Raw genomic sequence first — 15,686 nt, 5'->3', positions numbered from 1 at the left:
TCTCGTCGTATGTTCACGCGCCCTCCCTCGATCTCGACGCCGTACCCTTCTTCGCGATACAGTGGGCGCTCGCGATGACGGAGTTTCAAAGTGTGGCGAACAATTATTATGATTATTATTGGTGTAAACGGGCATTGCCCTTTAGTACAATAGTTACCAATTTTGTCCCAGGTAAGCGGGACCTTCTTGTAGGAACAGTAATAATTCAATGCTGAAGATAATAGTTTCAATTTAGGTTTAGCTTCCCACGATACGTTCGATCACGGTAGATCGTTCCAACGAATCGATCAAACCACGCTTCGAAACGCCATTCGTCGACTCGCGTCTACTCCGTGTCGTGCCGGGCTTCCGCGATATTCCTTACCCCCCACCGAAAACACAACCGGATCATCATCCTTCTTTCTTTTCCGTCAGGGAGTTTTCTAACGAAAGAACACGCGTCGAGAGGCGGGCGGCTTATCAGAAAGCAAAGAGAAAGCGTCTGTTCACGACTGCGTTCAGTGCTTACTTGAAGTGGATCACTCAAGCAGGTCTCGAAACGATCGATCTTTCCCCGAGTTTATCGCCCCGGTAGCCGTTGTGTCGCTCCCCCCGCTTCGAGTGACGATTCTCGGTGTACGAAACCCACCGAGAACCGAGCCGCGTAGCAGTAGCGAAAACTTTGATACATAGACAGGCCAGTCGCCGCGAGACGCACAGTATTAAGGCCCATTTATACACATCCGGGACGTGTCCGATCGGGGTCCGTCCGTTATACTCCTCCAGGCCGTGTCCGCCCACGAGCAAAGTTGGCTTCCACTAGGGGGAAAAAAAGGGCGTAAGAGAAAAACCTCCTACCACTTGATAAATTTATTTCAAGTACTGAAATAAATATTAAATCGAATGTTAATTCGGCATAAATTTCAATAATTCCTGATACCGAATTTTAAGAGGTCCATCTCCAACGACACTTTTTCCTTTAGCGGAAGCTGAGTTTGCTAGCGAGGGTACGTCGCACCAACAAAGCCCGATGTATATAAATGGGCCTTAAGCCAGTATTCCCTTCACGTAGCGCCAGCAATTCCCTCGCCCCTACGACGTATTTTTTTTTTTTTTATTAGCCGCGATAACGCTTCCGCCGTGCAATAGCTCGAACGGATGATCGCGCGCAATACGGCAAGGGTACGTTCCCGCTGAACGCTCGCTAGAGTAAGATTTCGTACGCAGCCTTTGTCTCGCGCACCAGGGGGAGGGGGTAGAGGCATTATTCGTCTCGAAAACGAGCTTTATTCGCCGTGTAACCGCTCAATCATGGATCCTGTAACGCTTGTAGAGAGTTTGCAAAGGAGAGAGAGAAGGTGGAGAACCGGCAGTCGTTCCTGAAATTACGGAGACAGCAGCAGCTCGAGCACGAACTGATCTGCTACCTGAACTGGATCTGCAAAGCAGGTTAGAAAGCCAAAATCGCAAAGCCCCTTTAAGCTAGTGTCCAAGACCCATCGAGCTAGAGAATTTCCTTGGCAGTCTTCGCCGACCAATAATTTTACGCGTTGTCGACGCATTTGTTTCTCGTTGATTTTTCGACTAAACGATGGCTGTGATTTCTAGAGGAGGTAATACTCGCGGAAGAAAGGACCACGGAAGAGGAGAAGCTGCACATATTAGAAGGTTCGTGATTGGATTCGGAAGAATCCTCTATTCTCGAACCGCTAATTTCGATCGACCACGGAAACGAGTAATTTTCTTTGCAGGAAGAAGAAGAGCCGCGGCCAAAAAGAAGAGACTGAAGAACCTTGGGAAAAGTAAAAGCACGGACACAGAGGAAGAGGAGGGCGATGACGACCAGGACGACGGTGAGTCCTGTTTCTTCGGCTCGTACTTTCGAGGTAGCCCCAAATTTTGTTCCCCATCTCGAGATAGACGCGTTACCAGACGTGATACCAGATTCGACGGTTTCCGACGTTATCGCTTTCCGAAATTCTCCTTGCGGCGTTTTACCTGCCATTAACAGGTTGTTTTACGCGTTTCATAATCATCGACATCTTTACTAACATCATGGTCTCGCGAGCGGTCATCTACTTGTAGTCTCTTGTTCGCTTGATTCGAACAATTCGATTCGACCCGATAAAAAACGTTGAACGACAGCTCGCGGGACCACCGAACCAATTGCTAATATCTATTTCTTCCACTTTTAATATCTATTTCCGATCGGAAAGAGAACGATTCGATTCCCCAGTACCTGACGACGATCCCCACTATCAGATGCTCCTCTTGTTTCAGAGCCTAAGAAAAAACTGAAAGGTAACTACAACTGTCGATGCAGCAACTCGCAAAGAGCGACGCAAAAACAAGTCTGTGTATATTCCTAACTTTATCTTCGTAACTGTTTCCTTGTGTTTTCGTTTGAGAGGCCCTTTCGTACACGCGAACACACACGTATACGAACACAAATACAGACACGTACACGCGTAAATTGCGACGGTATGCTGGCGCGTAATCGACTTTGCCGCAGAGCATACATTGCGCAACCAGACGAAACAATTGTCAAGTAGTTAGAGTACATACATGCACGGACTGTCCGTGTAAAAATTACAAGACAATCCGTGCACATACTACATGTACGTAACGCTCGAATGCGCAGGCTGTGCATCACAGAGAGCATGATAGAAGCGTGTTCGAACAGAGTCGTGGGATCATAGATCGCTCCTGTACTCTCGAGAATTGTTTACCACAATGTGTTGTCCAGGAATTGCGGCAAGCTCCGTGGACGATCGAGACGCCGATTAATTTGGTTTCTTTTAGGAGCTGCTTCTGTTGGCTGATGTTGCTGTACACTCGTGTATATACATATATGTCTGTGTCGTCTTTATCAAATCGCCCGTGAGCATTCGCGCGGGAGAAACGGGGGGATCGTTAAAATAACGTCTAGTTGGAAAACGGTCACGCGTGATACGTGTCGACGACGTGCAGCGAACGCTCCGGGCGAAAATTGAGTGTCCATGTGTCTTTAGGCCCACGGTACCACGGAGTACCGATTATTGTATCCAGCGTGTATAGACATTGTCGTAGTTGATGTAACGACGAGTTCTCGTCCGAATATCGTAGAACAATTAGAAACGTGAAACGAGATAATCGACTCGACCGAAAACTAGTCGTCCCAGAAATAGGTCCCGTCCCCATAGACAACGACCGACAGACAGACAGACAGATTCGGTCGAAGTACTCACACGACTAGCGATAGATTAGCCACACGCATCGCCGATCCATACACAGAACCACCCGCTTATTAGAATACCGCTTAGATAATAGATTCGTCTCTGTTCTATGTCTGTATACCGATATCGCGAACGATGAACCAGAGATCATCGCGGATCTCCCAGTCGAATCGGACGGTAATCGGTATCGCGAAGGAAAGATTCGAAAACGCAGTACGATCATGGTTACGCGGAACGACTACGGCGAACCAGTTCGAAATTCGAAAATTTGATCGAAGATATATACACGATCGATCGACTGGCATCGCGGAACAACGGCCCGACGATTACGCTCGCTGATCGGTCGTTAAAACGATTCGTTTGTGGTTTACAGGGTACTCGAGATCATCCTACATCAAGTCGAGGGTGGAGGACAAAGGTACCTGCGCGCAATTCTGGCGGGCGGAGATGAGGTTCAGGTTTTGGATCCGAAAGTCCGTGAAATCGCAGAAGTTCTACTGGTTCGTTATCGTTCTTGTGTTCTTCAACACCGTGTGCGTAGCCGTCGAGCATTACGGTCAGCCGCAGTGGCTTACCGATTTTCTCTGTGAGTACGATACGTCGATCGTGTTCACTGATGTAATCGAATGTCATCGAAATAAACCGTTTCGATTCGTTCTGTATCGTTCGCAGACTTTGCGGAGTTCGTGTTCCTGGCGCTGTTCATGATGGAAATGTTCATTAAAGTGTACGCGCTCGGCCCTCGCACATACTTCGACTCGAGCTTCAATCGTTTCGACTGCGTCGTCATCTCGGGATCGATCTTCGAAGTGATCTGGTCCGCGTTGAAGTCCGGATCATTCGGTCTCTCCGTCCTACGTGCCCTTAGACTCCTGCGAATTTTTAAGGTCACCAAATACTGGAAGAGCCTGAGGAACCTCGTAATATCGCTGCTCAACTCGATGCGTAGCATCATCTCCCTGCTCTTCCTGCTCTTCCTCTTCATTCTCATATTCGCGCTGCTCGGCATGCAGCTGTTCGGTGGCCAATTCAATTTCGATTACGGCACGCCGCCCACGAACTTCAACACCTTTCCCATCGCGCTGCTCACTGTCTTCCAGGTAAGCTCTGCCTCTGTTCTCTATGCGTTAACGATTCGACGAGCCGTAGCTCTAGCCACAAACGAGATATCAGAATAGGCCTGACATCTTACGGGACTTGGTGACCCATGAAAATCGCGGAATGAAATTCTGAAACGGTACGGGAGTTTCTGACTCCCCGAAGCATGGGACAGAAAATTACATTGCATGTTAGGTCTATCCTTATATCTCGTCTGTGCTCTAGCATACGAAGAAAAGAGGACACGTGACTTGGTCTTTTCTTCGAGTCGAGGTAGAATAACGAAAAAACGAGATCGAAGTAGAAGTAACAATCGATACTGAGCGAACAATAGAAATTCGTTTAACGATGACTTTTATTGAACGACAGATCCTGACCGGAGAAGATTGGAACGAAGTGATGTACCAGGGTATCGAGTCGCAAGGTGGTCACAGGAGGGGCATGGTGTACTCGCTCTACTTCATCGTGCTGGTGCTCTTCGGCAACTACACGCTGCTGAACGTGTTCTTGGCTATCGCCGTCGACAATCTGGCGAACGCACAGGAGCTGAGCGCCGCCGAGGACGAGCAGCAAGTCGAGGACAAGGAGAAGCAGGCTCAGGAACTCGAAAAGGAAATCGAGTCCCTGCAGAAGCCCAAAGACGGTAACGCGCCCAAAGTGGAAATCTGCCCTCCGAGTCCGAACCAGAATTTGTGAGTACCTACTGTTGTGCTAAACCGGGGAAAGAGCAAGGTAATCGATTGATTCGTTATTGTGATTTCAGCAAAGACGGAAAAGGTGGGAAACAGTCGTCCGAAGAGAAGAAGCAGGATGAAGAAGATGACACGGGACCAAAACCAATGCTGCCATACTCCTCCATGTTTATACTGTCCCCTACGAATCCGTAAGTCTCGATCGACCCATCGAGAATCACGTTCGACGATTGGTTCTGAAAAGTGCAGCAGAGTGACTTAATGTCGATTTCGTTTCGCAGCATACGAAGGGCCGCCCATTGGGTCGTCAACCTGAGGTACTTCGACTTCTTCATAATGGTGGTGATATCGTTGTCGAGTATCGCGTTAGCCGCCGAAGATCCCGTTTGGGAGGACTCGCCGAGGAACGAGGTTCTGAATTATTTCGACTACGCGTTCACCGGTGTCTTCACCGTCGAGATGATACTGAAGATCATCGATCTCGGCATCATACTTCACCCGGGCTCGTATCTGCGCGAGTTCTGGAACATTATGGACGCAGTGGTGGTGATATGCGCCGCGGTTTCGTTCGCCTTCAACATGACCGGTAGTTCCGCCGGACAGAATCTCTCGACGATCAAGTCGCTGAGAGTGCTTCGAGTGCTCAGGCCGTTAAAAACGATTAAAAGGGTGCCGAAGCTGAAGGCGGTCTTCGACTGCGTGGTGAACAGTCTGAAAAACGTCATTAACATTCTCATAGTGTATATATTGTTCCAATTCATTTTCGCTGTAATCGCGGTGCAGCTGTTCAACGGCAAGTTCTTCTACTGCACTGACGAGAGCAAGTATACGGAACAGGATTGCCAGTGAGTATTCTAATCCTTGGTACTGTCCTTACCTTCTTCTGCTTCTCTTCGACGGTCCGTATCCACGACGAACGACACATCCTTGAGTTCTCTGTTTATTAATTATTAACCCCTTGCCCTACGATTTTCTTGACGTCTGCAGACTCCGAGATTACAGTATTTACATAAACGAAAGGAGTTCTGTACTTATCGCAACTGTACTTTTACTGTAAAAGTGAAATATTAACACCAGCAACGTGGCATTTCACTTCGACTCAAAGAAAACCGAATAATATTCTTCTTTGTTGAATCAATTTTAAAATCGTGAACACGAGTCTGACACGATGTTATAGGGCAAGGGATAAATCGAACGGTTTGGACGTCTCTCACGGTAATTCGATGTGTCCTCGCAGGGGTCAATATTTCGTTTTCGAAGAGGGCGCCATGCTGCCGGAACCGAAGAAACGCGAATGGCATACACAGTGTTTTCACTACGACAACGTGATGGCCGCGATGCTAACGTTGTTCGCGGTGCAGACCGGCGAGGGTTGGCCGCAGATCCTGCAGAACTCGATGGCGGCCACGTACGAGGACAAGGGTCCCATCCAGAATTTTCGTATAGAGATGTCCATTTTCTACATCGTCTACTTCATCGTCTTTCCATTCTTCTTCGTCAACATCTTCGTGGCCTTGATTATCATCACGTTCCAGGAGCAAGGAGAGGCCGAACTGCAAGACGGCGAAATCGACAAGAATCAGGTTGGTTCGTTGTCTAGAGGATCGAAGAACCGCGATCGAATCTACGATTAATCGCTTGCTGTTCCGTTCCAGAAATCTTGCATAGACTTCACGATACAAGCTCGACCGCTGGAAAGGTACATGCCGAAAGAGCGCAACAGCGTAAAGTACAAAATATGGAGGATAGTGGTATCGACGCCGTTCGAATATTTTATCATGGGTCTCATCGTATTAAACACTTTACTACTCATGATGAAGGTAAGTGTCCACGATTCGTTTCCCCCCTCCAACCGATATCGTCGCGAAGACAGAAACACGGAGTTTCTTCGTCGGCGTCTCGACTTCGAATACCGTTCGCGAGGCATTAGACGCGAGCGACCGGCCGATGGAAGAAATTCCATTCGAGTCGATCGTCCGGTTTCCGTGCTCGACTTTCGTGCCCTCCGGATAACGTTTCTACTCCCCCCATTACCCCCTCGATTGATGCGCGCGATCGACTCTCCTCGCACCTTTCGTCCAGATACGTTCGCGTTTCGGACAACAGTTTAAACCAATCCAAATGCAGCCCAAAGTCGCCGATCGCGGGAATTAACGAGATCGTCGACGTGAATACGTGGTGTTCGACAAACGTGCACATAGGAGTGTTCGAACTGACTGTAAGATATCACGTTATATCTGTACGAGGACATTGTTGTTCTTGCCTGCCAATTTATTTATCGCTCTCTGTATAATTGTCATCCTTGTATATCCATTGGTACGTGTACACAGCTGTGTTGAAAACTCTTGTATCCTTAACCACCCCTCTGAAAACCAGCCCCAAAGGTCCTTCTGTCTTCTCTCCTTGTTTCGTCGTTTCGAATCCGTCGTGATTCATATCTCGATGCTTTTTCTATTCTCTGCTCCTTCTTTCGTTCCCGAATCGTGACGCTTTATTTTTACGTTGAACGTGCGCGAGTGCCTCGATCCTGGTATCGTATAGTATCGGCACTCGATCGCGCTTATTTCTCTCGAGGTTTGACCATACATTTTTCTTTCGCTTTCGATGGTGTTACATTTCCGTTCTGTAATCCTTTACGTTCATCTTGTGTGTTTGGTCGTTTAATTTTCCACCCATCGGTGTCTTCTCTATTCCTCCCGTCCCCTCTCTCATTGCATGGCCGCTGCTGTGTCCTCGTTTCGATATTAGACTACTCGAAGGACCCGCGGAAGGAACGATTATCGAGCATCGTTCCGCTCCCATAGTCGCATAAACACACACATACACACGAAATGCGTCCGACTCGTACGCCTCGACAAGCCCATGTTTGAACTGGTGGCGGGGTTCGAGAGGCGTTGCACAAACGACTGGCTTGATCCAATCGACGTTTCGACGTGAAACGAACACAGCCGAATAAAGGAGAAAAGAAAAATGCTCTTTGGCATACGAGAGCCCTGCACGCGAGTCCACCTGTTTTAAAGCACTCTTTTTTTCGACCTTTGCTCTCTCTATCTATCTATCTATCAATCTATTTCTTCCTTTTCTCTCTTTTCTTCACTTTCGCGATGGCTGCAAACGCACAAAGGGCTGGCCGAAACCGTATCCCTAACGAGACCAGTACGCTCTGACTTGTCCGATCGTAGAGACAGGATCGGGACCGAGAAACAGCTTGATTCACCATGCTTCGCGATTCGATCGATCGATCCGCCCGAGTAGTACACACAATTGCTGTATCGCGCTGCGACACGCGCGACGTTCGTTATTTTATCTTGTTCGTTTTTTTGTTTCATTTCATTGCCCGACACACGTATTGCCTGTGGACGCAAGGAATGTTACCGAATCACTCGTACACACGTACTTGCACAAGATCTTGAGAATGGAACGCACAACATGGGTGGCACACGAGATGTTTGAATGTCCGTCGAAGGAGAAAGAGACTAGACACTCGTTCCATCAAAGATTTTTTTGTTTACACGGTCGAACCGATGGATGTTTAACACTAACCGTACCGATCGCTGGTCAAATGAGCGGTTTTAATTACGGTACAAGTTGGTATACAGGGTGTCCCAAAATAACTTCGACTCCCAGAAAAGAGGGGTTTCTGGGATGATTTGGAACGCCTTTTTCGCCAAGGAAAAAGTTGTTTCAAATCATCCCAGGAACCCCTCATTTCCAGAAGTCGAAGTTATTTTGGGACAGCCTGTATAAAAGTCACGTTACGGTCAGTGTTGATGGTTCGCGAGTCACGAGGTCTTGGTCTCTTTGTTCGAAGGCACGTAAATGTTCCTAACACACACGCATCGTGCGAAAATATCGCGTTTGCACCAATCGCGTGCCGGCACAAAACATATATATGTATGCAGGTTCACGTATACCAACGCCTCGCATGCTGGCTGCTCGCAAAACGGCGCAACGACTCGGCTGGACCGAGTTCGAGCCAATTGACACGAGACTGACTCATCCACTGAATGTGTGTGTGTGTTTGTTTTCGTTTTACACCAACGACTCGACCAACGTCGAGATGAAAAAAAAAAATCGAAAACGGAGGAACGCGTATCGTTGCCTCACGGCGAGGACATGCATTACGAATCTCCACCTTATTAATTTTTTTTCTTTTAACCATCCAGTTCGTTAGCTCGCTACCATTCGGGTGATCTTGATTCCTTTTTTTGGTTCTTCACCTTTTCGTTTCCTTTCACCGTTCATTTGCCGTAGCGATTAGTCGCTCTTCCTCTCGTTTCTCGCGACTCGTACTGCTCCATACACCAAACTCTTTCATATATATATATATATATATCTATCCACCCAAAAAACCGATCCCGGCGTGAACCATCGAGAAGCTGAACGAACGTTCCAGCTACTCGATGATCGCGCGTCAGACTCTGTTCAACCTACGTTCGAACCCTTTGATCGATAGTGGATAGTCGGTTACACCAGTACGAACATCCAATTATCGTTCGACGCGATCTCATCGAGTCGAGAACGCGTGTCGGTCGTGCCATATGGCCGTACTGGTGTAACCCCTAGTACACACACCAGCAACACGTAATGTACAGTACTCTGTAAAGCCGTCCTCACTCACCCTGGCAATATAAAAGAGAAAACAATCTCTTTAATGTCATCGTTACGCCGTACACACCCGGTAGGGTCGTACAGATACACGTATCTAGGTTAACGCTAATATTATACACCTATGTATGTGGATCCCCTTTCTCTCTCCCCTCTCTATTTCTCCCCCCTCTATCTCTCTTTCTCTGTCGACTAAAAGCCGCCGCTCTATAATAGTAGATATGTATACCTATATAGACACGTAATATAACTTACAGATTTTTACGCTGTATTTTATGCGTATCGTATGTACAGGGTGTCGCGCCGCGAAAGAAAGAAGGCTTCCCGTTTCGATTAACACTAGAACTACCGACGATAATCGCATATTTGCTTCGATCGCTGGATAAACGTGGGAAACTTTTGAAAATTTAGAAATTGATTAATTTCTTCACTCTTATATCGTAATAAAAGGTGCAAAAGATCGGAGAAAATGTATTGTCATAACATTTTAATCGTCGTTATAAAAGTGTATCGACCAGTCATTTTGACTGGTTTGATAGTTCTAGTGTTAAACACGTCTGACCATCAACGGACCAGTTACTTGGATCTTTCTGGCGACCGTTGGTCGACGAAACACCTTCAACATACGCGTTGTTTTCTTGACAGCGATCCTATTGTTCGAGTTAAATTCAATTGACGATCGCAGCTAGCGACAGGGAGAGCGAACTTTTCCCTTTTTCCATACCGGGATTACGCGGGAGAAAGGTGAGATCGCAGTGACGCATCGCACGTCACCGTCATCGTTACTGTCGCGTCCGTGTCCGCGTCCGCGAGAACACACGCGATCCTTATACGCTTGTACGTATGTTTGTCTGTCTCTGTCGGCCGTGTGTTTGTCAGTGTATGCATTGCAGTTCCATCGGCAAAGCGACGCGTACAAGAACACGCTGAAGTACATGAACATGTGCTTCACGGGGATGTTCACCGTCGAGTGCATACTGAAGATCGCCGCTTTCGGCGTGAGGGTAAGCTCCACTATGCCAACAAATCCCTCATCGAAACAGATTATCGAGAAACCGTATACCTACGCGCTTAGAGACCGGCCGGCTGGAGCTTGCGACGGTTTCGAGCCGGTTCTCGACCGGAAACTGATACCGCGACGCTCGAATCCTATCAGTTCCGTCGGCCGATTCTCCTCGAGTAAGGATCGACGAGCCCGACGTGAACATCGAAGAAATTCTATAGAAAGAAAATCGTCGCGGTATCAATTAAATTTTTCTTTTTAAAAAAAAAAAAAAAAAAAAAAAAAAAATTAGAGCGTTATTCCTTTTTCGTTTAAAGACCGGTATCTTGTCGACTCAAGAACACGGAAACATCCTTGTATCCTAAAGATACGCGAATGCGCGAGTATATACGTGTATGCATAAGCGGGTTTTACTTTATCGTTGGAAAACCTTTTGTGTCCAGACATGGACGCTCCAGCATTTTTACTTTTGTTGCTTCTCGTTCCTTCTGGTAACCTGATTTCGCGGAAATGTTATTTCGAAACGTCGCCGATTCGTTTCGACAAAGGGACAATCGAACGTTTTTCTCGTGATTCGAATCAACGAACTGACTCCACCGGACGCGCTCGGCTCTATACACGACTCGAACGAGATGCGCGTACATACACGCGCATTCCTCGATCAACGAAGACACCGACCAGGCCGCCAAACAAGCCCAGAAGAATCTTAACAACGTTAAATGAAATTCGTAATTATACGAACGTCGCTTCATTCACGGCCTGGTGATATCTTCGTCGCACTCGGAAGCTTTTGATTCGACACGAGACTCCGGAGGAGGTTCGGTACCACAGTCGCGAAACGGTCCGAACTTCTCGAAATTCGTAGAATCTGATTTGATCACGGCCATACCTCTAACGAGAACGGAAGCGAGCTCAAACGCGAAGAAGGTGATAATTTAAATATTAAAAATTATAGTAAATTTAATAATAAGAAAACCGTGCTTCGCTGTTGGGCTAGCTTCCAGAAGTATTCTAGTCGATCTACGCAACACACGTACACACGCACAACGCAACACTAAATCACACCGATCATCAGTACCCATCAGACACGAAATGAAAACGAAGCGTCAACACTGTTACGTCGGTTATTTTCCGTTCGATCTTTTTCTCTGTCATCGTTTTCTGGCTCTTTTTTCCTTTCGTTTCCGAACATATTTACTCCCACGAGGATCCGTGGAACAGGGGGAATCGCCGCCTCTAGGAAGCAAATCCGCCAGCAAGGACGATACACAAGCAACCCACGAAACCCCCCGTGCATGCTCTCCGTCTTGTTGCATCCGCACGTGATCACTGCACGTTGATAATGGTTTTTTTTTTATCCTTGCATGCGTACACCGCGGCTCTTGCGTCGTGCATCGATACTTCTTGGATTCTCTTCGTGATTCCGCGACTGGAAGACAGTCCGTTCGTTCAGTCATGCAATAAAGAAGAAGAAAGAGAATCCAGGGAACGATCGAAGCGCATCGCGAGGGATTTACATGTTGTTGCATCCGATTGCGTGTTATGAACTAACAAAGATTAGCATTCCGGTCGCGTTTCGATGTTCGCTGCCGGAATTCCGAGCAGGGATCGTCGTCGACGAAACGCAGAGCCGAAGGTCCGTCGATTTTCGGACACGACGAAGTACGGAAATCCCGAGAGCTTCCGTTTTCCCGCCACACGCATGCAGTTCTATCATCGCCGAAAAAGGCCGGTTATTAATTCCACAATCACACAAACTCGCCACACGTACACACACGCAAGGATCGAGCACCGTTTCGCGCGCAGAAACGGCGTTGAAGATCGGTTAGACTCGTTCGGTGGATAGTTTGGGGGGGGTGAACGGATTGCTCCGACTTCGAACTGTTCCTCGGTGGAAAGAAGGGAACGCCTAATCGTCGAACCACCTAAACGCCGAAAATTCGTCGAAAACGAAACAACTGCGACGACTATTCGATGTATAATATCTTCCCCGATCGATTTCGCTCGACGAGCAAACAAACACGCGTGTTAAATTAAATGCCTGTCTGCGATCCGTTTCCCTTTCGTTCTCGGTGTTTCGGGGACGAGGTATCGTCGAGGTTTCCGCGAAGAATACGAAGAACGCAAACGCGCCGGAAAGTTGACGAAGTAACCCCGTTGGCGAAGACGAATTCGAAGCTGGTCGGGCGAATCGAGTAAACTTTCTTTCGTCGCTTCGAGCTTGTCCGCTGTGTTATTTACACGAACCACTGTTATCCGAAAGAAGTTCGACGGGAAGAAAGTTTGCGCGATCCGTCCCGCGGAACGAAAGAAAAAAAAATGGAATAACGAGGGTAAAGTAATATAGCAACGATCGACGCGATATCGAAGAAACAGCTCGTCTAGGAAGTTTGCGAAATTCGGTGAAGTCGTCGAGGTTTCGCGCGATCGTAGTTCAATTAAGGGGGTTCGATAAAGAGATTGGTTTAATACTTTCTTCGCAATAAATTCCCAAAAATTCGTTCATTTTCCGTTTACACCAAACTCCCCCCTTAAAACGTGTTCGAAAGTTTGATTTTTCTCGTAACGATAATAATCGATCGAAATCGATCGTAGCTTAAAGAATAGATATGATTCTAGAGACGAACGCAGTAGTGCGGGCAACGATGCCGAATCTTGGCTTGTGTTACGTTTGTGTGTTGGGTGTATTTTGTAGTATCACGAGGCGCCGCCGACTCTATTGGACACCTTGACCGTCGTGAACTTGATCGTCACCCTCCTTTTCCTCATTGAGTGCATCCTTAAACTCGTCGCCTTCGGATGCAAGGTATAGAAAAAGCCTCTTAATCACTCACTCCACTCTAACTTCAATCACACGCAACTGTATTACATAGGATAGAGTCTACTAATTTTACGTTCTTCCCTTTTTTTTTTTTTTTTTTTTTTTTTTTTTTTTTTCACCTTTCTACCTCTTACCCGATGGGTCATTGTTCGCGTTACGGGTTTCAAGCGATAATTCGCGAGCAATCATAATAGCAAGCGGATCCGGAAAAAAAGCCACAATGTCGCGATCGAGAACGAAACGTCTAAGCTTTGCGTTCCGCGATTCGACATTTAAAACGCGCGAAAAACGGATCAAGCATTGGGAAACAATTGGGAAAGTACGATCCCCCTATGTTCTTTGATCTGTTTCAGAGAGAAAACGGGCAAACGAGATTTAATCGCTGGACTCTGCAAACATTTTCGTCCTCGTGTAACCCCTCCGTACGAAAACGTTCGTCTTGTAATGGTAGAACTATACGATTTCGATCCCGGTTTAAACGCTTGCCGATAAAGAATAGTTGCTTCGTATTTTATCGACCAAGAAATGATCGAGACCGCTTACTTCAAGACACCTGTCCTCCGCAAACACTTTACCTCTTGTTTTCACGCGTGCGTACTCTTTCGCGAGCGAAAGTCCGTGTCGCGGTATACATACATACATATACTTTTGAATCCGTCTCTCTATCTAGAGTATGTAGCTAGAGCAGGGTGGCGATAGTACCGAGAAGCTGGGATAAAGCCGAGATTGTTCACGCCGATACTCTTACTCGCTCGCATATTCTGAATCGTTCGAGGGAGGCGACCTCTTTCCTGTCCCTTTGGCCGAGGAAGATGATGATGATGATGATGATGATGATGATGAAAAGTAGAGCTTCCCCGTGAATAACCGTGTCTCCTTCCCCCCCCCCCGTCCCCGTCTAGTTTGCTCGCTATTACCGGCATGCTCCCGTAGATGTACATATACTTCTTTAGAGGAGATACCGTCGCTTCTACTTCGGCCGATCATCGATCAGCAAAATACGCGCGACTCGGGTATCTCGTAATCACCTCGAGACCCTCTCGACAGAGACCCTGCCTGCCAGATTGTTCCAGCATCTCCGACTGCTCGGCCGGGAAGAAATGAAATAGACAAATGTAGATGTGTAGATACTCCTGGTGTTTCGTTCTTTCGTCAACGCGACAGCTTCTCGCGTACTCTCCCCAGCCGTACCGTAGAGATTACACGTACGTGTACGTAGTAACTGTATATTCTGTGTGTGACAAGCTCTACCGATAACGTTGAACGCAACAGTTTAGATATCCGTGAGTCTCCTCCATATATACTTTTGCTCTAGACGTTTACTGAACTGTTTTTTTCTCCGCAATCGTTCACGATCGCGAGACACACTCGAGCAACGAAGAGATATGGCCTTTGCTACTCTCGATACACACCGTTTCAAAGCACGAATCTTCGCATTACTTTCGTTTACTCGTAATCAACATTTCCGTTCGTACAACGGTGCGTACTCACACACACACACACACACACACATACACATTTTACCATACATTTTAGCACACTGGACACGCAGAGATACACAGTACACGCAAACACACGACACACTCACGGGGAAAGATCGGAACCCGCACGCGGGACACGAGCTTTCCTTCTTCTTTCGCAAACTCGACTCGTAGTTTGTTCTTTAGCGTTAGTTAGCAGACATCTTTTACACACATGGTTGCCCTTCGAAGTTCGCTCGAACGCCTCGTCGGAACATCGTGCAGAGTCGAACGTTTACGGATTACCTACACTACCGGTCAAGAGTATGGGTTCGTAGTTCATAATTGATGGAACGGTATAATAATAATAATAATAATATTTATTTCCACGGGACAGTACATACACAAATCATTTCCAATCAGTTTTAGCGTATTACTTTTATCAAATCTTACTAGAATAATATTTTTCTCCTTTTTTAATCACCAGACCTGGTCCCATACTTGTGGTCGGTAGTGTATGTAGGTGGCAATGTTTTCGAGCAAAATTCGAAGGGACGTCAGGCAGGATCGATCTTGCGACCGTTTTCTAATCGATTTCTTTTTTCAATCCTTCGCGATCTAGAACTTCTTCAAGGACGCCTGGAACACGTTCGACTTCATCACGGTGATCGGCAGCATCGTGGACGCCCTCGTGATCGAATTCGGGGTACGTACAGCTTGAGCAACTACCGTCGTGATTCGCAGACGAGTAAATGTTCGGAACGACAAGTATGTAGTTTACGAGATAAAACGTAGCACACAATATCCAGA

General features: G+C 47.1%; 1 protein-coding gene across 1 annotated transcript in view; it reads left to right on the top strand.

Annotated features, from left to right (window-relative positions):
* LOC107186439 (voltage-dependent calcium channel type A subunit alpha-1) overlaps nt 1–15,686 on the top strand; it is a 57,470-nt gene that overhangs the window by 25,921 nt on the left and 15,863 nt on the right. The window contains exons 8-19 of the mRNA XM_015574297.1: nt 1,313–1,428; nt 1,588–1,647; nt 1,731–1,832; nt 3,568–3,780; nt 3,867–4,294; nt 4,662–4,984; nt 5,056–5,175; nt 5,266–5,829; nt 6,222–6,567; nt 6,640–6,804; nt 10,486–10,596; nt 15,499–15,582. Of these exons, the coding sequence (XP_015429783.1) occupies nt 1,313–1,428; nt 1,588–1,647; nt 1,731–1,832; nt 3,568–3,780; nt 3,867–4,294; nt 4,662–4,984; nt 5,056–5,175; nt 5,266–5,829; nt 6,222–6,567; nt 6,640–6,804; nt 10,486–10,596; nt 15,499–15,582 (2,632 nt within the window). The remainder of the gene's footprint in view (nt 1–1,312; nt 1,429–1,587; nt 1,648–1,730; nt 1,833–3,567; nt 3,781–3,866; nt 4,295–4,661; nt 4,985–5,055; nt 5,176–5,265; nt 5,830–6,221; nt 6,568–6,639; nt 6,805–10,485; nt 10,597–15,498; nt 15,583–15,686) is intronic.

This window comes from Dufourea novaeangliae, unplaced genomic scaffold (assembly GCF_001272555.1).
Source record: "Dufourea novaeangliae isolate 0120121106 unplaced genomic scaffold, ASM127255v1 scaffold88, whole genome shotgun sequence".
Lineage (NCBI taxonomy): Eukaryota > Metazoa > Arthropoda > Insecta > Hymenoptera > Halictidae > Dufourea > Dufourea novaeangliae.
Note: the sequence above shows the minus strand (reverse complement) of the source record. Positions and strands in the feature narration are given on the sequence as shown.